Source organism: Perna viridis, chromosome 4 (genome assembly GCF_037379345.1).
Source record: "Perna viridis isolate PV_CMFRI_1.1 ecotype Kerala chromosome 4, ASM3737934v1, whole genome shotgun sequence".
Classification (NCBI taxonomy): Eukaryota; Metazoa; Mollusca; class Bivalvia; order Mytilida; family Mytilidae; genus Perna; species Perna viridis.
Genome location: NC_142448.1, coordinates 14,254,020 through 14,276,972, shown reverse-complemented (window position 1 = coordinate 14,276,972; position 22,953 = coordinate 14,254,020). Strand labels below are relative to the sequence as shown.

Here is a 22,953-nt window from a genome sequence, read left to right as displayed (position 1 = left end):
ATCATATTTGGTGTGCAGTGTCATTAGCATCACTTTATCACAATTCTGTATCTGATTCATGTACATGCCCCCGTAGTCATGGTTTATTGACTTTGAAATTTACTGAAACATCATTCATCACAGTAGTTTTAAAAACCATTTTAGCTTGAATTAAGTTATCTAAGTAGAATAAAACATGAAGTACTTGTAAAACAACTTTTTATGTAAAAAGTCAGATAAAATGTGTCAATCTGATTGTTTTTCAATTTGCTTGGCAGCTGTTGATTGTCTAATACTCTTCAGGAATGGAATAATACCTGACAAAATAAAATAACTGTAATTACTGCCATATCCAGCAAAACTTCAATGCTAAATAACGTTCACAATTCATACTGATTTGACATGTTGTACTGAAACCATATGGCTATTTAGGTGATTATGAGGATCTATGGTAACATCAAGGTGATGGTTAATGCACTACTATAGACAATGGAGTAACATCTGAAAGCTTTATATTGTTTTATTGTACTGTTAGGTGAAATCACAGAACACTGTACAGTTAGAACTAAATTTAATATACAGCTACACTAAAGCACTCATCATTATCCTCAAAAATACAATCATGTATTCAGAAGAAGGCCACCTTGTTCCATTAAAATTGTACTAGTTTAGAAAATTACAGAAGTTTTTGATTTAAGAAAACCTCAAGTTGACAAGAACCTGTTAGCCATTTAAAAAAAAACAAACAATGAAGTATTGAACATTTGAGTCAAAGTATACAACTCAGTATGGCAAGGGTTCATATAGTATTTATCTATATGTATGTTATAGTTTGGCAAATAAAAGCTCGATGCGTTTAAATTTACATATCTTGAAAAACGCATCTTTACAATTTATTGGACTGCAATATATGTACATGTACTTACTAGTTCCACCTGTTCCTTTCTTGGCAACAGATTCATAGTCCTGATTCCTGGATTGTCTGTTTGACATTGTAACTACATATCTTTTGGGTAAATAAGACAATATTATAGTTATATTTGTGTGTCTCTCAAATGTTCATGTATTAGAAGTGACAAGTAGTTGCCTAAAAACTCTAACCTTTGAATCTTTTCCCAAGGCTGATTTTGTTAAACACTCCCCAAGTCTGATTTTGTCAAACAGATTACATGACATTGTAGATCTAAGGAAAAACTAAAGGATTTGAGGAAATTATCAATTGAGATTTCTATATGAAATCCATACAATTCTAAAATTTTACTTATCTGGCTAAAGTAGCCACATTCTATTTTTTGTAAAAGCGGCAAAGTTTTTTCTTGGATAAAAATTCCTAAAGCTCACACCTAAGGAACCACCATATCAACTTTTGCTGAATTCCAAAGGTATAACATCAAAAATAGCAAGAAAAAAGAACAATGAAAAAGTCTAAATACATATTTTGACAAACATTGACCAGATATAGACTATATCATGCTGAACACTTTCACCAATTCAGAATTTGCCTAAACCTGGAATCAACTTTGAACTAGTATTTTCATATATGATAATCTATGATACTATGATTGTATTCACTAAATATGAAGTTATTTTTTGTGTGTGGACATCATTTCTATGCAAATTTTATTACCAGAAAGTGACCAAAATGTACAAAATTGACAGAATATTTGAATTTTGGTTAACTTCAAGCAATTTCTTTGTCCTTTTAAGCTCGCAGTATTAGATGTCTTCATGTATTTTTTTCATTTTTTATTGTCAAGTCTCCAAATCAGTGGCAGATCAAAGGGGAGGTTAGCACCCCTCCTTTTTCATTGGAAAATTTGTCATTTGCATGTGTAAAATAGACAAAAAATGGCAAATAATGTCCTAGCATCCCCCCATTTTCTAAGGAATGCTGGCTGGCACCTCTCCTTTTCAAAGTGTCTGCAAATCCACAACTAAATCTTTCAACTTTTATTATTACATTTCAGTTGTTATACAGGCCAGTAAGATCCTTCATCATCCCTCCTCCTTTGCTTTCTAATTGGTCAAGTAATGTTAGAGGAGAAGACTATTGAAAGTAATAATATTAAAGCCAAAAAATGTAAAAAAAAATTACACCATAATGGCTAAATAGATTTACACAAAAATTTGACGACAAATAAATCTCATCATGCTAAACACTTTCACTCAATCCTATTTTGGCTACCTGTAATTTGAGATATAAACAAAAAACTACTGTCTGACTACTACATTCTAATTTTAGTAATGGCAGCCTTGTTTTTCAACAGATCAAAATTTAGGCAGATTAGCCAAAGAAAAACTCATACCAAGTTTGGTTCTAACTGGTTTTACACCAAAATTTGACCAAAAATAGATCACTTCATGTTAAACACTTTAAATACATCTAATTTTAGCTAAACTTCATTATAATGGTATTGAAGGTATATGTAAAAAACTACTAACACCGATGTTCTATTTTAAATAACAGCAGCCAGATTTTTTGATGAATCAAAAAATTCACAATACAGGTCTAGGCACAAAACCCTAAAAACATTCATACCAAGTTTACTTCTAATTGGTCCAGTAGTGTCAGAGGAGAATTTTGTTAAATTGTTAACAACGACTAGGATGATGGAGGATGCCAAGTGATGGCAATAAAAAAATCACTCCAAATAGTGGTTATATCATTTCATTTTATTTTACAACTGTCAAATTCCCTGATGTATTGTACATGTTCCAGTATGAACATAAGATAATGCGTACAGATACATGTTTCTACTAATGTTTAGTTGAAAATTTAAAATAATACATAGAATGAATTTACTTACTTTGAAACCACTTGAATATGGTAACTCCGGAAGTCGACCATTGTTGCCAAAACATCATTAAAGGCTTGCTTAAGATCTTCATTTTCAGTATTCATAACTGTCAATTATACCATGCAAATGTGTAGATGAATGTGACACAACTTCTCAAAAGTCTAAAATATTTTGTGTTGCAACTTTTACAATTCTCATTCAATATAAAATGATGTAGTTAATTTATTTTCCAAGAAAAACTAGATTTAACCTCTAATGGGACTAATATCCCCACAACCTATTGAACCCTGTACATTGGGACCAATGTGGACACACAATTCATATTGGACACAATTTTTATGGGTGATAGACTAAGACTTCTGACATACAATTTTGCTGCCATTTCTAAAACACCCAACTCCAAACTGAAATCATAACTATTTTTTTGGCTGACAACACAATAACAGAATATGACGGCAAATTTACTTTAAACATAAATTTCTGACAATATGAACTCCTCCATATGGTAATCCACCAAGTTTCATTACAATCCTACAGTCGTTGAGGAGGAGTTGTGGATAATGCATCGGACTAAGATTTGCTGAAAAACACTCAAGTCCAGCAGCATCATTTCTACAATTTTCGCCCAAACATAAATTTCTGACCGTATGTACATTTCCACATGGTTATATTAAATCATAACAAGTGTCATAACAATATTGCAAGCAGCCTAGAAAATAACTCAGACAGACAGGGTGAAACCTATATACCCTGCAAACTTTGTGTGCTAAGGGAATAAAAATAAATAATGATTTGTTCTTATCCAAGTTTCTATTGAATATCTTGAATTTATTACACAAGCTTTGATAAATTCTGACTACAACACACACAGCAGAACAAGTAATAAAAGCATTTCAGTAAGAAGTTTAAGAAATCTCAAACTTTTCATGAAGGAGAATTACAAGTAAGTAGCTGTCTTTCTAAGAATGTTGCAAAATTTGAAAAATGTGATACACCCCCAAAAAAAGCTACATATTTTTATTTTTGTAATAAAGTTGTTTCATTGGTCTATATTATGAAATATGTAACTATTCATTAAAATCTGCCTGCTCTTAGGAGATAATCAACATTGAATATCCAATAGATGCTATTGTATTCGAGTGTCGTTTACAGAATTATCTCCCTTAATTTTGAAATCTACAGTGCATTCTATATAATTTTTATCTCCTAAGAACATGGTTTGTATGAAAAACTGGATGATAATTTCTGTTTACTATGCCACTTCAAACAAAATGTCAAAAATAAAAATATGTAGGCTTTTTATCCATGACTCACATTTTGCATGATTCTTACTTAGCTTGAGTGCTACTTAATTTCTTAAGTACCCATTTCTTCCATAAGGCCAAGTAAACTTAAATAGTAGATTCTCATCCATCTCATTCTATATGTCATTCTAGGGTGGGAGGGAGGATTTTTTTTTAATTTTTGTCCATTTTTTAGGGGCGGGAGGGATGAGAATCTACTATTTTATCTTCTTAAGCCTAAAATGCTGCATTTTTTAGACAATCTACCTATAGTCACGATTATTGTACTGTCAATCCTACAACAGTCATTGTAACCCAAAAATCACCTGGGATATCGTAAATGTTTTTGTTTTGATTTGGTCAAATTGAACTGTGACTTCATTTCTCTTGAAAATACAAGAGCTGGCAAATTAGATCAAATTTTTTAAATTCTTGGTGACTCAAATCTCCATTTCCCGGCCTAGATTATGCCCTGGTAGAAAGTTTCTATTTCATTTTTTAAGTCATTATAAAATTACAATTTAGTTTGAAGTTATACAGGAATTATTATAACTAAAACACATAGTATGATCTCACATCATACAGAAAATCCGAAACTAATCTGTATATCCATTCATGAAATGTTAGTTTCAGTAAAGGTAGAACAGTACTATTTATTTCCCATAGGCGACAATAGTAAAACTTTTGAAAAAAATCATCCCTTTAAAATATGATGGAGCTATAAACTGACTTTCCAGTCATATCTTCACTTCTCTAAATAAAAATGTGAGCAAAGCCATACCATAACTGTTTTGTTCCTTTGGTGTTTCAAGCAGATGATGTTTGGGGTCAAAGTTCTCTTTTTCTGTGAAAGTCACATAATTTTTTTTTCAAAAATCATAATATTTATATAAATTGTTTTAAAAAAATATAATGCAATTTTTTAAAAAGTATAATTATATTAGAGTCTGGAATTAATAAAATATTTTGGGTATCCGCACAATCTGTCCAATTAGTGTCCAGAAGTATTTACTTAAGCAGGGTACACAAAAGGCCAACCTAAAATAATGAGAATAGTACTGTTCTACCTATTTGCCTATGGTATTTCTTGTCATAGATGTATATTTCTCATGATCACTTACTATAACTTCTTATTGCAGATTTCTCCTTTATTGCCTCTATAAGTCTTTTATGATCCCTTGGCATGTGGTCTCTCATCCTGATAAGGAAGTCCTGTATGTCTATAGCAAAACAAAGGTTTATAATTACAGTTACAGCTGATATTGTTATCATATATAGATGATTCAGTTCTAGTTATAACATCTCTTCTGATCTTCAAATATTTTTGTTTATCAACTCATAGGCATAATTTCATTGTGGCGCCATGTAAAACTGTTATTTAATTTAGTCATAAAATTTTGAATCACATGCTAAAAAATGATGAATCACTTAAATATTTTTCTGTATATTTTAGCATTCCATGATTGGGGTTATATCTTCACAGACCAAAAATATGTGACAATCATTTCTTAAGTACAAATACTTACAAGTTTTGTTGTAAAACATTTTGAGTTCAAATTAAGTTTTTATGATGCAGCTCAATAATTCAAACTTAGGTATTTACATGATGCAACTGATCCATAGACATAACAAAAGGTGTTAAAATTCAATCACTTAATTGACATGTTTATGAATACAAGTATATTGGTGATAATTATATATCATATACGTCTATTACCCATACTCAGTTAAGTTCACATCTCATAAAACATTATACATCATTGTTTTTCCAAAAAAACATGGTACACCTAGATATAAATATGTAATACTTGGTAAAAACTCTTCATACTTTGTAAAGAAACAATTCCAAATCATCTTCAAAATACACCAAAGAAGATTTTTTCAAATTGCTGGAATTTTTTTATAGACAACATATAAAGCCAGTGTGGTGGACAGGCTTTTCAACAAATCGTCGGCATTCAAATGGGAACAAATTTTGCTCCTCTACTCACTGACCTATTCCTTCACTATAACAAGGTTGAAATTATAGCTGATCTAATCCAAAGAAAGGAACACTGTTTAGCCAGATCCTTCAATCTTAGTTTCCACAATATAGATGACGCATTATCATTAAACAATCCTAGTTTCCGGGATTTTATACATCGCATTAACCCAAAAGAACTTGAGACAAAGGATTCTACAGACACTGAAGTCAGTCTCATATTTTGACTTAAATTTAGAGATCAATGGTAAAGGAAAACTATTGACCAAACTATACGACAAACACAATGACTTTTCATTTTGTATTGACAACTTTCTTTTCATCTGTGGCAACATACCTTCAGCAACTGTGTATGGAGTTTTCACATCACAAATCATACGCTATGCCAGAGCCTGCTCAATTACCCAGACTTCTTGTACCAAACTACACTTTTAACAACTAGGCTTCTGGAACAGGTTTATGTTGCTACAAGATTGAAGTCATCACTACTGAAGTTTTACGGTCGTCTTCATCAACTCGTGGATCATTACAGTGTATCCATCTGCACCATGAGGGCCGTTTTGTTCAATGTGTCATAGTTTTCCGTTCCTCTTTCGTTAATCTTGGACTTGACTTTTTATGAGCAGCTCGGCTGGTGTTTCTAGAAAAAGAGAGGATGCTTACCCTACCGCTGCACCTGGTCCTAGTGGAGTCCAATTTGCTCGTTTACTTTTGTTGCTTTGTACGTATTATTTTGGTTATTTTATGTCCTCTGTTGTGTGTCTGTGTCCCATATCTGGTCATTGTCCCCGGATTACATTCTTTTGATTTTCACTAGAATCTCAGTTCTCTTGATTACACTATAAAACACAACTCTTAAGGGCAATAACTCTTGGCTTAAATCCGTTTCTCCATTTCTAAGCCACTATTAAAATGCACATAACTTGTCATCCACAGGGCATTGATTATTTTTGCAGGAGATTCCCTGACATTTTACATTTGCCCAGTTTTCAACTGATTTCATGAGAGAAACCAATGCTCCTTTAGCTTATTCATGATAAAAACAACTTATACACTCCATATGGTAAAGCTTGCATGTTGAAATTATAAGTTTTACCATCTTGAGTGGAGAAATAATTTAAACCACTCATTACTGGAGGAGAATCTATATGTCCCCAACATACAAAACATTTAAATGTAAATAAAAACTATATGATTGAAAACTATAATAAAAACAATCAGAAATTTGTGAGTGATGTCTTACTAGTAATACTTTCAATCATGATTTAAGGAACATAAACAAAGTCCTTGGTAAACAGGGAATTGTCGTTGAATTTAAAAAAAAATGGATCCCATCATATGGCATATCAACAGAAAGAATATATCAAAATTTCAAACTGCTGTGATGAAAAGTCGTGGAGAGAAGTGTGAGAAAAATTTCAACTTTCAAAAAAATTTTAAAAAAAATTAACACAGTCCTTGATAAAAAGGAAGTTTTCCAATTTTTCAAAATATGATTTTGGTAAACAAGAACTTAATGTCAAATTTTTCTGAAAATGAATCCCACCATTTGGCAAACCTACAGAAAGAATATGTTAAAATTTCAATCTGCTGTGATGAGTAGCTGCTTAGAAGACAATGACAGAAAAAAGATTTATGAAAACAGACACATGGAAACACAGACCCACGGAAACATAGACAAACAAATGCAGACAAGGGTAAAACAGTATACCCCCTTATCCTTCAGAGTGGGGGTATAATTAAGAAGTTACCAGGGTCATGATGTATTCCAAAAGCAGCATCTAAGCATTGTAATGTAGAGCTTTGCGCAGCACTCCCACCAGCCATCTAATAATGAAATAGTAGTATGTGAAATATAGATACATGTACCCACTAATACACAACTTATTGAAATCATTTAAACAGCTTGAATGTAAATTCTAAATTGTGTTGACCATAAATTGGGTATTCTGAAAACTCTAAATGATTACATTTAAAAAGTAATTTCATTAGTTTTCTGACTGCAACTTCAAGCCTGGTATCATTTGATGAACAGATTATTCAGAGCTTAGATAATTTATAAATATAAATTTTTTAACATGAAGTTGCATGTGTTGTCATGCTAGGCATACCCCAACTCATACAGGAAGTTGATATCAAACAGCATCCAAAATACCATACAACATATGCCCCATCTATAAATATCTAGACACCAAATTTAAAATTAATGCATCCATTGGGAGCCAAGATTTTTGTGACGAAAAGTTTCTCTATCATTCCATATAAATTTGTAACGAAAAATGGCAAAGTCCAACTAAAACAGGAAGTTGATATCAGACAGCAGCCAAAATCACTTACCATGTATGACCCGTGTATATAAAGCAATAAACTAAATTTGAAAACAATACTTCTATTTGGAGCTGAGATAACTGCAATGAAATTTGCACATATGGACAAGGTGATTCCCATATTCAATCCACTCACTGGATATGTTATTACCTTCACTTTAAAAAAAATATCATAAAATAGTAAAGCTAAAAGAATAGAAAGAGACAAAGATAGCAACCTTAATTGGTTCATCAGATATCCCTTTGTAGATCAGTCCATCAGGCATTGGAGAGCTTTCACCACCAAACCTGAAATTATTAGAATATTTTTGTTTAGTTTGTTGGTTGTTGGTTTATGTTTCTATTTATAAAATATGTAATGTGATCTATGCAGCAAATACATCAAATTACCCGTAAGTTTTCTTATAGTAAACACACACATTCAACTGGTGAATTAAGCAGTTTTCATATTAAACTTTAAAACCTTTACAACTTAATGTTTTTCTTTTTTTTTTTTTTTTTTGGGGTCGGGGGTGAGGGGGAGGGATTTTAATATTCACAACTTTCATAGTTTGATGAGAAAATGTAAACAATGAATAAACTGTTCTCTTAAACAGTTCTGTCTCAATTCTAATGGTATTTATTTCCCCCTAAATCATAAATGACGATATTCCACAACAAATGTTACAAGTTCATTAATCCATACAACAGAATCTTACCCTCCAAGAAATGGTCTTATTGTATCATAAAATGTTTCAGCTGACACCAGTTCTACAGTAAAAAGAATATCTATCCTTATATCATTTTTCTAAAAGTATTCAATGTGACTCAATTTAATAGCCTGCTAGTTGTAATTTTAATGAGTACTGATTATTCTGTTTCATGATTATCTTTTATGTCATCAGCTGCAAGTTAATGCTAAAACCTTTAAGGAACTTAACAATAGACTGGAATTTTAAGTGTATGTGTTTGTTAGAATCAGGCAAAATGGGGAAAATCAGAAACATGCACGTCAAAAACCCACTGATCTGTCAATGAAATATAACTTGAGGCTACCTTTACTGTTTGAAAAGACCAATATTTAATCTCTGCATCACTGGCTTTGCTCAAAAATTTTTCAATAGAATGTTAGAAAAATTAGGTTTTTGACCGAGTTATCAGCCCTTGAACTGTTCATTTTCAGTGCATTTCAATGAAATCGTAACTCAAGAATGATTTATTCATGTTATCATGACGACCTAATTAATATGTATAAATGGAAACCGAAAGTAACACCTACTTACCATATATGGAAGTGCTACGTCATTGGTTCTCAATCTCCATTTGGGTGCATTGAAAATGTATACACGTGCCCGAAAAGAATAATAAATCTTCAAAAATAGCTTGTATATATAATGTAGAGCGGTCCAATGATCTATGTATGAGTCCGATAATCATGTTTAGAAAGTAAGAAGACTAAAGTTCTTCTCGTATGTCGAAAAAACACAACTACTTTGCACACTATTTTTTGGACTTGAATAGGAGGGTGCAAATATGATGGTGACACTGTGTATTGTTCTTTCTTTGTCGCTGGGTTATATCAATTAACAAGCCTGGTAGACTTAATTACGGCCAATAGAAAGCATGGGTGGCTTCTTTTATCTTTACATGGAACAGTGCCTTGTGACATAGGTGTCAACACAGGTGCATAACTCCAATAATTATAAAGTGATTGCATTTTTTTGTCTTACAAATTTTGAAATAAAACAATTTACATAAAGAATTTGACACAATACACAATTATAATAGGCGACCTAGGTGAGTTCAAGGAAGATTTTCTGATATGAAATTTTTTTTTTAATTCTTCAGTTAAAATATTTAATTTTAGCAAAAAGGATTAAGAACACGAGGAAGCTTCATCAAAAACCAATAAAAAATCAACGTGTTCGTATTATCCTATAGCTGTACTTGCGGGGTACTGGTACACTTGTCAGGAGTAACGTTCCGTTAAAAGGAGTGAAATCAATATTTCAATTGAAGATCGAGATTGGAACAGTATAAATCTTAGAATGTGAATTTAATTTACTTTATGTAAAAAATTAAATCGACCATGACAGAACATAATGAAATATTTCTATGTACTCTTCGAAAAGAAGTGGTGTCATCTCTCTGTGAATTCAAGTCTTCACATGTGTAATAGTTAAATATTTCTGTCATTGTTTATTATTTTCTTCTTGAAGTTCTTTAAATTGATACAACTGTAAGTATATATTCACTGGCAAACCAAAACTTTCAATATTTTCACTCTCATTTGTAGAAATCATGTAAAAAGTGCAGAAGCCCCATGCCTTTCATGAATATAGAACCAATGACGTAACACGGTCACATGACAACATGGCTAATTAAAATTCGTATGCCTTGGGTCATCATCGATTTTGAATCAATATATCTCTATAATTAAACAATATAAGTGACTACAAGGGATGTTTTTAAGATATATATTAGGTGTAATAAATCAAATAAATCAAAAATTGAAAAAATAATATTTTGTGTCATGTCTCCTTTAATAACAAGTGTTAAGAAAGAACAATGTTTATACCAACTCTTATGAATTTACCATGCATGTGACTAAGAGTTTCTTTCACCTGCAGAATTACTTGTCTGATTGTTGACAAACTTTGAATCAATGTCTCAGCATCATCATCATCTGCTGCCCTTATTCCATCAATAATACTCTAAAAACAAATATAGACCCATGGATGTACTGTACTGTTATATACACAGCCAAATGTGCCACATATGATAATTATATAGTGCTTCATTCATATGATAACCATATGGCAATCATATGATATTTAAAATATGACAGTCATATGATTACCATATGATTATCATATGTTAATTTTGGCTTGAAAACATATGATAATCATATGTTTGTGAAAAACATATGATTATCATATGATAATCATGCAATAATCATATGTCAACTGAAACATATGATCATCATATGGTGCTCAATTTATATGATAATCATATGATGCAAACCATATGATTCTTATGTGTGGCACATTTGCCTGTGTACATAACTATGTAAGGTGAAATAAGTATGAATAAGAAAATACACATAGATATTCCATCTTCATTTATCACCAAAACAAAGTTTTACACAAAAACCAGATTTAACTTTGGCCAAAAATGATGTTTACATACAGATTATACTCATTTCTCCCTATACAAAATTTATCATTTTAAACATCTAACTGTGCAGCCAATACCCAATCTATTTTAATGAATTTTGAAATAAACTACAGCAAATAAGAATACCTTTAAAGCAGGAGTAAAATCCAGTTCAATACGAGCTGTGACCATGAAAAACCAGTTGGCATCCATTCCTCCAGGTATCAAGTACAAACATCTAAGGTTCCTTCAATGACGATAAACTCAATCAAAATAAGAACTTTTTATAAACGGTAGAATGATTATTTGTAGAGTGAATGACCAAACTGAGATCATGTACTAGTATGCTGAAGAATGTATAGATATAAGAAGTTCTATTTACATGCACAAGTAAAAATTGTGAGTACCCACATACCTGTACCCACATACCTATCATATAATCAAAGTTTAATGGTGCATTCATTTTGAAATTCATAAACCTGAACAAACAGCAATGCAAACATGACAGAGGAGTGCATGAGAAGGCTTGAAAGGGCAGAGGAGCAAAAAAAGGCAGAGTGGTGGGGCGCCCATCTATTTTGGGCTAGCTGGAACACTGTGTTTAATATTAAAAGATATCTGATTTTTTTTAAATGAAAAAAGGATACCCCTTAAAATTTGATAACATCTACATCATGTAACGTCTTACCAACAAAAAGTAACTACATGTATGAAAAATCTTCAAAGTTTAGAGAGAATCTTTTCAACTGAAAGTAATTTTGTTTTGTACTTACACAGAAAAGATGAATAATACTTACTCTAAAACTGGAGGTCTGAAATAACAAAGACATGACACATTATTATTATTATTATTTTAGAAATACAAATTAAATCACGCCCTACACAGAAGAAATTTCAATAAAATTGAAATAGAGAAAAAGAGTTTTTTTCCATTATGTCCATTTTGTAAGTGAAAATGTAATATCTCATCCTTGGTATTTTTCAAAAGTACAGATACATAAATGATAATTTCTCTTTTTCCCTTTTTAAGGGTTTTAAGTCCAAAAACTCAAAAATGAACAATTAGAAAACAACAAAAAGAAAAAAGAAGAAAAATCTCTCTGAGTATTATAGAATCACAATGTGTGGATAGATTTATAAGTAAAAAACTTGTGTAAGTCTATAAAATGAAGGGTGTAAAATAAAATTACTTTGTCACATTAAATGATGGTGACAAAAGTATACAAAACATTTCAAACCTCTAAGTAGCATCCACCAAATTTCAATGTCTCTACAAAGTGTACCCAACAATCTGAGAAAGGAATTTTATTTAAGTCTCCAGAAATAATTCAACCAAATAAATAAATTAACTGCTTGGAGCAGTAAATATATCACAGAAAATTTTCTTACTTATCAGGATCAAGTAGTTTCCAATTAGCTAAGACTACATCTGGATGACAAATGACTGGTAAGATTCCTACTTTTTCTGATATTCCATACCATGGTACAGCTAAGCATTCTGGTAATGCCTAAAACATAATAAACACAAACAAAGCTCTAAAGCACATGATATGCAAATGGTGTTTAGTCCTAATGACATGAAAAATTAGAGAAAACTTTTTTAATCAAGACAAAACAATGTCAAATACTTCTTAAAATCCTTCAGTCAGTGCTTCTGAGTTAATATGTGGACAGACAGACCATATATACAGAAATTGCAGGTAACGTCTTTACACTATAAAGTGAAACAAGCCTATAGTCGGACAAATAATATTCTTAGCTTCAGTGTTCTGGATTTCTATGTCAGAAAGTAAGCACTTACTTAAGTCAGACTGATCATGTACCTGGATAAATCTAGTTTTAAATTAATTTCTTGTAATGACTACGATGCATTTTTCAGTAAAGGAAGATGAAATAAATACATCAATTAGACACACTTAGATATGATCAATGCTTTGAGTTTTTTAAATTCATAATATTTCATTCCACTTGGTGATACTCTATACAGACAAGTCGTTGGTATTCCAATGAAGACACATTGTACTCCTCTTATAGCCAATTTGTTCTCTATTGCTATGAATCCCAGTTCATGGCTAAACTCTTTAAACATACATCAAAACATGATCTGTTGCATGAATTCAATAATACTTTTAGATACCTTGATGATATTTTGGCTGTAAGAGAAATGAATGGAACCAAGGTTATAGCGGTAATCAAGGAGTAATCAAGGGAACCAAGGTTATAGCGGTAATCAAAGAGTAATCAAGGGAACCAAGGTTATAGCGGTAATCATAGAGTAATCAAGGGAACCAAGGTTAAAGCGGTAATCAAAAGAATGTAATCCAGGGACAAAGACCAGACATGGAAAACAGACACACACAACAAAGAACATAAAGTAACTAAAATCATACATACAAAGTAACAAAAGTAAATAAGCAACTCAGACTCCACTAAAAACTGGGAGCATGGACCAGGTGCACCAGTAGGGTAAGCGTCCTCTGCTTTTACTGAAAGCATATTGGAGCATATTACTAGCTTTCAGTAACTGTAAATAATTCTAACTTCAAAAACTATGTTCAAGATATCTACCCAAAGGAACTTAAGCTGACTAAGTCTAACAATAACTCACACACCTTTTCTTGAGTTAAATATTATACTAGAAAAAGGAAACCTTCAAACTAAAATTTATGACAAATGAGATGAATTTTATTTTCCTATTGTTAATTTCCCATTCTAAATGGTGATATTCCTGAAGCACCCTCTTACAGCATTTACATTTCACAACTGTCTGTTTGCTATTTTGCATGTATTTGTAATAAAGTGTAAGATTTTAATGACTCAATTAATTCCTTCTAAAGACATTTACTAAGTTTTTCCCCATTACAAAACTTTGATACAAAAATATAATAGCACTTAAAGGTTCTTTATAAAAAAAAGTACTGCCCACCCATTTTTTTTTTGTTTAACGAAAATTAGTCTATAAAACACATTCTTTAAACAAAATCCCATGGGTTTATCCACTGCCCTTGACAGATTTGTTCTTAAATGAAAAGATTTTCAAATTATTGTCCATTCTTTAAACCTTGTTTTCACAAAAAGAGAAATTTGACCCCTAATCACATCCATGCCTAAAAACTGAGTCATTTTTTAGTATTGCACTACAAAATCTTGCCAATTTAGTACTGGACATTACTACTCTAAATCCAGTCCACTGGAATTGTAGTGACCAATTAGTTCTGACCTAACTTTCAGTAACTGTGAGCATTCTTTAATAAGTTCTGACCTAGCTTTCAGTAACTGTGAGCGTTCTTTAATATGTTCTGAACTAGCTTTCAGTAACTGTGAGCATTCTTTAATAAGTTCTGACCTAGCTTTCAGTAATTTAATAACTTCTGACCTAGATTCAGTAACTGTGAGCATTCTTTAATAAGTTCTGACCTAGCTTTCAGTAATTTAATATGTTCTGACCTAGAGTCAGTAACTGTGAGCATTCTTTAATAAGTTCTGACCTAGCTTTCAGTAACTGTGAACATTCTTTAAGCGAATATCTCATTTGTTTATGTGCTTTAAGTTGAGGTATTTCATGGAAGTATTGGATGTATTATTGAATGAATTTTAAGGTGAGTTTGTTTGTTGTTTTAGTTTAATTTTGACCATACATTAAAGGGATGAGGTTAGACCTGCTAAAACTAGATTTCATATCTAGAGTCAGATGTTGGTCATTTATGTGTCTCTGTGTAGTTATACTACTTTTTAGTTTGATTTTGAAGAATTGTAATCGTTCAGTTTCCATGGATTTTATTACTTTGTTGTCAGGGCCTTCCAGAGCTTAGTTAAAGGTGTGTTTACACTTATTGAAGACCTTTTGGTGATCTCTGAAAGTATTTACTATTTTGTATTTATTTTATATGCTGGTGCATTTGTTGTGTTTCACCAAATCCGTTCTTTTTCAACCATATATACCCGGTACAAAACCTACCTGAGGAACTCCTTTATCACCATCCTGCCAGATATAACCAGCTGATATTAATGATAACTGTAAATGGGCAAGTCTCTGCTGCCTATATCCCTGTAACTTCTCATGGTCCAGCACAGGCAACTACAAATACATGTTCCATACCAAAAAATCAATTCAAGACACAAATTACAAAGCAGTTAGCCTTAAAAGTTAAACTTATTATTTTAAGGATAATGAAATCTCATTTGTACAATTAGTAACCTATATGATATTTACGGTTAGTCACATACATCTCTTATACAGTTGACCAAAGACATCTAATTAATGATTACACTACATCTGAGTATCAGTTGGAGTTAAGTGTCTGTCCAGTGGTATTTATTTGTCTGACTCAGGTCAATGTTAACTTAAAACTAAAAGTCACTTATATATAATGAGAATGGATATGGAGAATATGTCAAGGAGACAACAACCCCAGTGGGCAACAACCCCAGTGGGAAGAAAAATATCACCTCAAGACCATTCATGAGTCTTCAATTCATGATAAGGAAACCCTCACACCATATGGCAGGCTTCAGCTGGCCCAAAAAAAAACATTATACACAGGTACAGTAAAATAATTGCCCCAATATACTACAGACATAAAGTAAATGGAAAATAAAAACATAACAATACATACAGAGGCCAGAAATTCCTGACTTGTTAGGGTTAAAGTACTCACAACCCTCCCTTAAAGGGAAATAATTGTTGTCACCTCTCAGTTACTAACAACATTTAGATTATGTGTTATAATATGGGAACTGGAATCATAAATATATTTTGAGTAACTGCAATTTCAGGATATTGGTGTATTTCCCTTAATGTTCACATCTTTGCAAAATTCACCATAAAAAAAGACACATTTATGGGTTAACTTTATGAAAATATAGCAAAAAGAAGGGAGTTCAGTATTATCAACATAAGCAGGGATAGTTTCCTCAACTGTTTGATCATTCAAAACACCAGCAATGTTGATAAATTCAAAGCCTTTATTAACATATACAGTTCTAGAAAATACTTTCTGTGATTTTTAGACAATCAATTTTTGGAAAAAGTTTGGAATAACAGAAGGCAATTATAATTTGAGCAGTTTCGTGTTTTGGACTGCTGAGCGAAATTTTATTACATTTCTCTAAAATAGTGTGAAATCTACAGACTGGTATTCAACATAGTTTGGTTTAGAGTTAACGACGGCCATTGTTTTTAGAATTGTAATCAGGTTTGAAACTATAGTATTTTTATTTTGATATTTAATCTGCATCCATGAGACCTGTTGTTATGTATTTAATCTGCATCCATGAGACCTGTTGTTATGCATTTAATCTGTATCCATGAGACCTGTTGTTAAGCATTTAATCTGCATCCATGAGACCTGTTGTTATGCATATAATCTGCATCCATGAGACCTGTTGTTATGCATTTAATCTGCATCCATGAGACCTGTTGTTATGTATTTATTTAGAAACTATATAAAAATTGTTGCCTAAATCTGTTATTGAGAAGTTAAAATTTCCCATAATATTGTCATTAAGACAGAAAGGGTAAACCGCTTGTAATTTCCTTATCCATTCCAATACACCCAATCTACGGGAATGGCAGAATTTGGAATGAGATTCTCCCAACTGTTTATTAACAATTTCCAAAGATATATACCTTGTACAGTAAGTCACACATATCCAATGTACAGTTAATCACTTATGTCTTATATACAGTTAGTAACTAACATTCCATGAACAGTTTTTCAGTCACTGATACCCCATGTACAGTGAGTCACTAATATTTCTATGTTCACTGAGTCACTAATATTTCTATGTTCAGTGAGTTAACTTTATCTCATCTACAGTTAGTTACTTACCTGATCCACTTCACTTCTTAGTCTCTTATTGATGATTAAATCAGATAAGTGTTCTGCAAGGAAGTTCCATTGATGAAAATAGTCTGGCAACTCATGCTGAAATGTACACAAAGTTAAATTTAGCAATTTCATCCAACAATGGTAATTGCTAATGATCTTCTGTTGTTGAAAAATTAAATACAGTAAAGGTTAAAGTCTTTTTGGTTTTTCTCATGCAAGTAGGAGTGTCAAATCACTTCTTCTCAGAGGTCAACTCCAATCATCATGCTAAGAAGATCAAATTCCTGTTTAAAAATATAAATTGTAAAAAAAAATATTATATATGCTAACATTTTCCAAAAGAGGGAGATTTGACAAAGCATCATTTTCATGACATATTGTAGCGGTCAACCTTTTTTGTAATATAACTATACTAGATTTTTTTTGAGAGACATTTTCATACATTACAATTTCAAAATAAAAAAACTCTTATTTTGGTCCAAAATTTAAATAATATTATGTCACTTCTAAGCTTCATAAATTCCCCTTTTCTCCTCCATCATTGTGGTAGATGAAAATGGGGAAAATCATTAACATGAATGTTAAAACCTTACCGATATGACAATGTAATATCACTCAAGGATACTTTCTTAATTTGAAAAGACCATTATTTGATCTTTGCATCACTGGCTTTCCTCAGAAATTTTTCAATAGGATGTTAGAAAAATGAGCTTTTTGACAGAGTCATCTGCCCTTGAAATGTTCATTTTCAGTGAATTTCAATGTAATTATAACTCAATTTGCCAAGATGATATGGAAAATAATGTCTTTTTTCCTTGATTTTGATGATGAAAATAGTCAAATTTCACTATCAAAACGTTGGTTTTTTTCATACCACGTCTCACCCACTGCCTGATTCATACAGACTGATACTTAAACAGCATTTTCCCCTTTGCATTGTGACTGTTCTTTGTTTTTTTTTTGTTTTTTTTTTTATAAAATTCCTTCTCTATCTTTTATTCATGTGCACTTTATATTCTAATTTTACATAAAACACCTCTCAACTGGAAACTGCTATTAGATAAATAAGTTTTTTGGGAAAAAGATTGCTTTATTCTATAAGTACCTAATTTTCTTCTGTCTCATCAGCTCGCTTATTATTCCAATAACATAAAAAAAACCTCTGACATAGTTTGCTTTTGACCGAGTTCAAAAGAGAATTTAGGTCTCAGTCTTGTACTATTTGCCACATAAGCTTCTAATGTTAAACCTTAAATTTTCATGATGTTTGAAAAACTAGACAAGGAGTTTCAATCACACTTTTGACCATGTTTTTCCATTAAGGAATGGTCAAAATTATTTTTAGGTGCATTTTAAAGAAAAAGGCATGAACTTTGCTACACCAGAACAAGTTGAACTAAAAACAGACTTTTTTTAGTGTCATATCTTGATAATAACCCTGTAATGTTGAAGCAAAATGATGATGATTTGCAAAGAAAACAAAAAAAAAACAAAAAAGCAAAAAGAAAGCACACTATACTTTTTAGCTTCTATGTTTTGACATACACCCACTCAGGAGTACGCAGTAAAAGACTGATAGTCTGAATTTTTAATATCAATTTTTTGTAGAAAAAAAAATGGATGATAACCAACAATCAAAGTTTTCTAAATACATTTCCAGGTTAGCAATAAGCACATCTGTTAATAAGCACTCAATTCTCAATATTTTTAATTCTAAACCAGTATTTCAGCATGGAAATGACAACAAAAAAATACATTGGATAACGACCTGTTTCAGCCCACATGGCTATATCTGTCGATTTTTTATGAACACCCAAAATATATTTCTCATGTATTAAGTGAGATTTATCAAGAAAATTATTAATACATGTATATATTTGTTGGAATAAAAAGAAGAATTGGCATATAAGATAGAACAATTGACAGGTTATAAGCTATAGTTTTCCCAACATTGCTTTGCTTCAGGCATACTCCATACCTGTTAACCTCCTGTATCCTCTTTGAAGATCTCCTGCAATTCATTTCCATGAAATTTTTTTACAAATATTTTGTATTATATCAAGCTTACATACAAGTCAGTGTATATCTGTATAAGAGTAATCAAGGGAACCAAGGTTATAGCGGTAATCAAAAGAATGTAATCCAGGGACAAAGACCAGACATGGATATTAAAAAATTAATTTTCTACAAAAAACACTAATTTATACACCATACTGATGTATAAATTAGTGTTTGATATTTTATGCAGTTTTAACCAGAAAAATACAAAAAGCGAATCCCAGAAGCAAATCTGAGCATTAACCAGCTGACCAATAGTATTTGTGTAATAAAAAGACAACAAAAATGGCTCCTGTTAGAAATAAAAAATACCGGTACACTTGCAGAGGTCTTGCAGTAGACATCCACAAAAACATGAGTATTGTGTTTCCTGGTTGGGAGACTGACTAATATTGCAGGTGAAAAGTCTGTTTTGCAGGAGTTTTGCAGAAATAGGGAGGGTTAACACATATGTCAATGATACATCAAGTGGCAAAGGTTTAGAAAATTGAATGTACATGTAAAGACCTTAGTCACAATTTTTTGTTGCAGAAAATAAAGTTAAGCCCTGTTTACACGATCAAAGTTTCCATCAAAAACTTGGTTGAAGTTTTCTTGACTATTTACATGATATAAGTTTGTTCCAAGTTTGATCCATGTTTTTGTTTATATTTTTCTTGGAGAGTTCTGAAACTCTTTCTGATCGATCAATTTCCAACAAAGTCTGTCCAAGTTTTAGAAAAAAATGGAAAAGGTTTCTATTCCATCAAAGAGAGTCAAAGTACATCCAAATATTTGATTAAAGTTTTTGAAGGGGATAACACAATAAAAAAAAACTTGGTCAAGTCCATCAAAATAGCTTTGACCAAGTTTTTGATGGACAAATTTGATGGTGTAAACAGGGCTTTACTTTAAATAAAAAATCAATGCACCGATGGCGTTGAACCTCGAAAGTCATGGGATTTATAGGGATTTCAAAAAAAAACTTAATAATCAGCTGAATCAGATGGTAATTTGTTCTTTCTGTATATCCAAAAAGATTAATTATTTACAACGGGATAAGCGTTTTCACCACTACTAGAACTACACACCCACACAATACTGATGATTCAACATTTCAATTAAAATTGCATTATTTTTTTTCGTTTCATTTCTTTCTCTTTTTGTTTCTCAACGTGTAATCTTGACAACCTATTTTTAGTTTTAAACGTAGCCAATCACATGGAATCCATATATGGATATCATAGACACTAACAAAATATAGCTCAAACTTCTATATATGTATTAGATTTTTTCCTTCACAATCAATCATGTAAAATATAATTTCAATCATATACTGTACAAACGGCAATGTATTTATACGAAATAATCAATTTGATACATTTTAATATTCATCCACCATATCTCTTTCGTGGTGGAATTACTTTTAATTCAGGCAGTTATCAACCGGAAGTCCTTTTGATTGACATCAGATAGTTTTAAGACTCAGAAGTCACATGACTTCCGAGTAAAATTGAAAAGTCTGATTATGAGTAATTATCTCAATAATATTGTAATAATATCAGGGTATAACTCTAAAATAAGAGTCCGCTATCAGATACAGTGGCAGATCAAGATATTTTGAAAAACTGGGGCAAAGCAGCCAAACTTGCAGTAAGTGAGTAAGTAAGTAATTTTTATTTAGAGTCGTCATGATATATACAAGTTAACAGTTAACATGAGCTCTGTGGAGCTCTTTGAACGACTATGGATATTCAAAAAACAAAATAACAATCATGTATGCACACAATATTATAAATAAAATAATATAGAAGAAAAGCAAAGCATAGCATTCATACTGCAAACTATGTATAGGGGGTACAAATAATAGTAAATAAATGGTTTGCATAAAGATAGTTGGGGTGTTGAAGTATGTATCAAAGTACATAATGTAATGTAAAGTGGATGCCTCCCCATTCATCCATTATGCAAGCCAGAAAAAGCATCAAGAAGATATCGAACCATATGTCTGGAATCAATTCAGGACTACTATTCATAAACAAAATTTAAAAGTCACCAGTGGATCGGGAAGCATAAATCCGCAATTCTCCGAAACGTGATAGTCGTCCAAATTCATCAACCACCTGCTACTTTCACTTTCACTTATCAAATAAATGCGAAACTACAAAATGAATATAGTCTGATTTTATCCTTTTATAATATCAGATATTCACTTAATTGTATTCGATTATAATAATCATAATCGAACAAAGTTAAACTTATTGATCAAAACTGATTAATATATAGCTTTACAAATTAGATAAACCGTGTTTGACAAGAAAATGCGAAAACAAATTTGGTTACTATAGAGAAAATATACAAGATGGCGTCCGATCGTGCAGATTCTGTTTTGGATGCTCACAGAACATCACTTTTAGAACTTATTGAAGATCGAAACAAAGCTTTGAATAAGGTTAACATATACTTAATTCGATATGTACTTTTAAAATTGAAAAATCGTTCACATTTGCTACATTATTCATAAAAGTAAAACATACTACGATCAGCTGGATTTCCAAAGACTTATGTAGGGTACAGTCATTATAAATTTGCGAATGATTTACCATGTGTTACTATCATTTTTTATTTTTGTATTGGTATTTCATGGGATCATCCATTATAGACACTTTTAGTGTGAATTTTCTGAGCAGGCTCATTTGTACTCCAACAGTGTAAGGTGTTGGCATTCCATTCCTCCATGCGCCTTATCTCAAACCACTCTTTTTGACATTCTTTGAAATCGGTAGAATTACAGTAAAATATTAAGTATTTACCATTTAAAACATTTTACACAGTTTCTTTATCCTAACACAGGAAAAGGTGACTACATGTATAGCAGAAGAAAAACAAAAGGACCTACCTGATGAGAAAATCCAGCAATCCTGGAAATCCTCAATAAAATCAGTTTTAATGAACTTCTCATATGGTTTTCAGCATTTTGAATGGGTAAATCTGGTTAATAAAATTACCAATTTTGATTAGCAAAACAAAAATATTAAATTAACCAACGAATTGCTACTACCAACTTTAAATTTGTTTTGCCAAAAAAAATATAGTATTACATAAAATGAGTGACATAGTTCAAAATAGCTGGTCACTTTGATAACCGACTTCATTACAAATGTTTTTCTAGGTATTTGACAAAAAATTGGGATTTTTATTGTTTGATTTCCGGTGGGTTAAACTTCTTTTGTGTAAATAAAAGTCTTAAAACAGGGTTCTCAATAAGGCGCATACACACTTCCAGGATGCAAAAAAAAAGCTTGTTGGATATTAAGTGTTGAAATAAGCAATCTACAGTCTTCTTTATCTCACGTTTGGGAAGGTAAGTCATGGGGGAATAATCTGTGTTCAGGGACTGGTTTCCATTGGTAAATGTCAGAAAGGATAAGCAGATTTAACCGGCATCAATACATCATGACCTTATAAAACAAAAATACAATCATTAAAGATATTGAGGTTAACAAAATACGGTCATTAAAGATATCGAGGTTAACAAAATTCCGTCACGTTTTGAACCTTAAGTTCTCATCAGCTACATTG

The 22,953-nt window shown here is 31.6% G+C and overlaps 2 protein-coding genes across 2 annotated transcripts in view; one reads left to right on the top strand and one right to left on the bottom strand.

The window, feature by feature from the left end:
• Positions 1 to 181: 181 nt before the first annotated feature.
• LOC148618973 (myoglobin-like) overlaps positions 182 to 22,953 on the bottom strand; it is a 24,913-nt gene continuing 2,141 nt past the window's right edge. Inside the window, exons 3-15 of the mRNA XM_088577012.1 lie at positions 17,335 to 17,430; positions 15,462 to 15,581; positions 12,893 to 13,011; positions 12,301 to 12,315; positions 11,651 to 11,750; positions 10,944 to 11,061; positions 9,067 to 9,118; positions 8,587 to 8,656; positions 7,793 to 7,868; positions 5,182 to 5,280; positions 2,787 to 2,883; positions 906 to 985; positions 182 to 296 (exon numbers count right to left, since the gene is read on the bottom strand). Coding sequence (XP_088433138.1) covers positions 226 to 296; positions 906 to 985; positions 2,787 to 2,883; positions 5,182 to 5,280; positions 7,793 to 7,868; positions 8,587 to 8,656; positions 9,067 to 9,118; positions 10,944 to 11,061; positions 11,651 to 11,750; positions 12,301 to 12,315; positions 12,893 to 13,011; positions 15,462 to 15,581; positions 17,335 to 17,430 — 1,113 coding nt within the window. The 3' untranslated portion in view covers positions 182 to 225. The remainder of the gene's footprint in view (positions 297 to 905; positions 986 to 2,786; positions 2,884 to 5,181; positions 5,281 to 7,792; positions 7,869 to 8,586; positions 8,657 to 9,066; positions 9,119 to 10,943; positions 11,062 to 11,650; positions 11,751 to 12,300; positions 12,316 to 12,892; positions 13,012 to 15,461; positions 15,582 to 17,334; positions 17,431 to 22,953) is intronic.
• LOC148618972 (testis-expressed protein 47-like) overlaps positions 21,702 to 22,953 on the top strand; it is a 17,859-nt gene continuing 16,607 nt past the window's right edge. Inside the window, exon 1 of the mRNA XM_088578437.1 lies at positions 21,702 to 21,823. Within this exon, the coding sequence (XP_088434563.1) occupies positions 21,734 to 21,823 (90 nt within the window). The 5' untranslated portion in view covers positions 21,702 to 21,733. The remainder of the gene's footprint in view (positions 21,824 to 22,953) is intronic.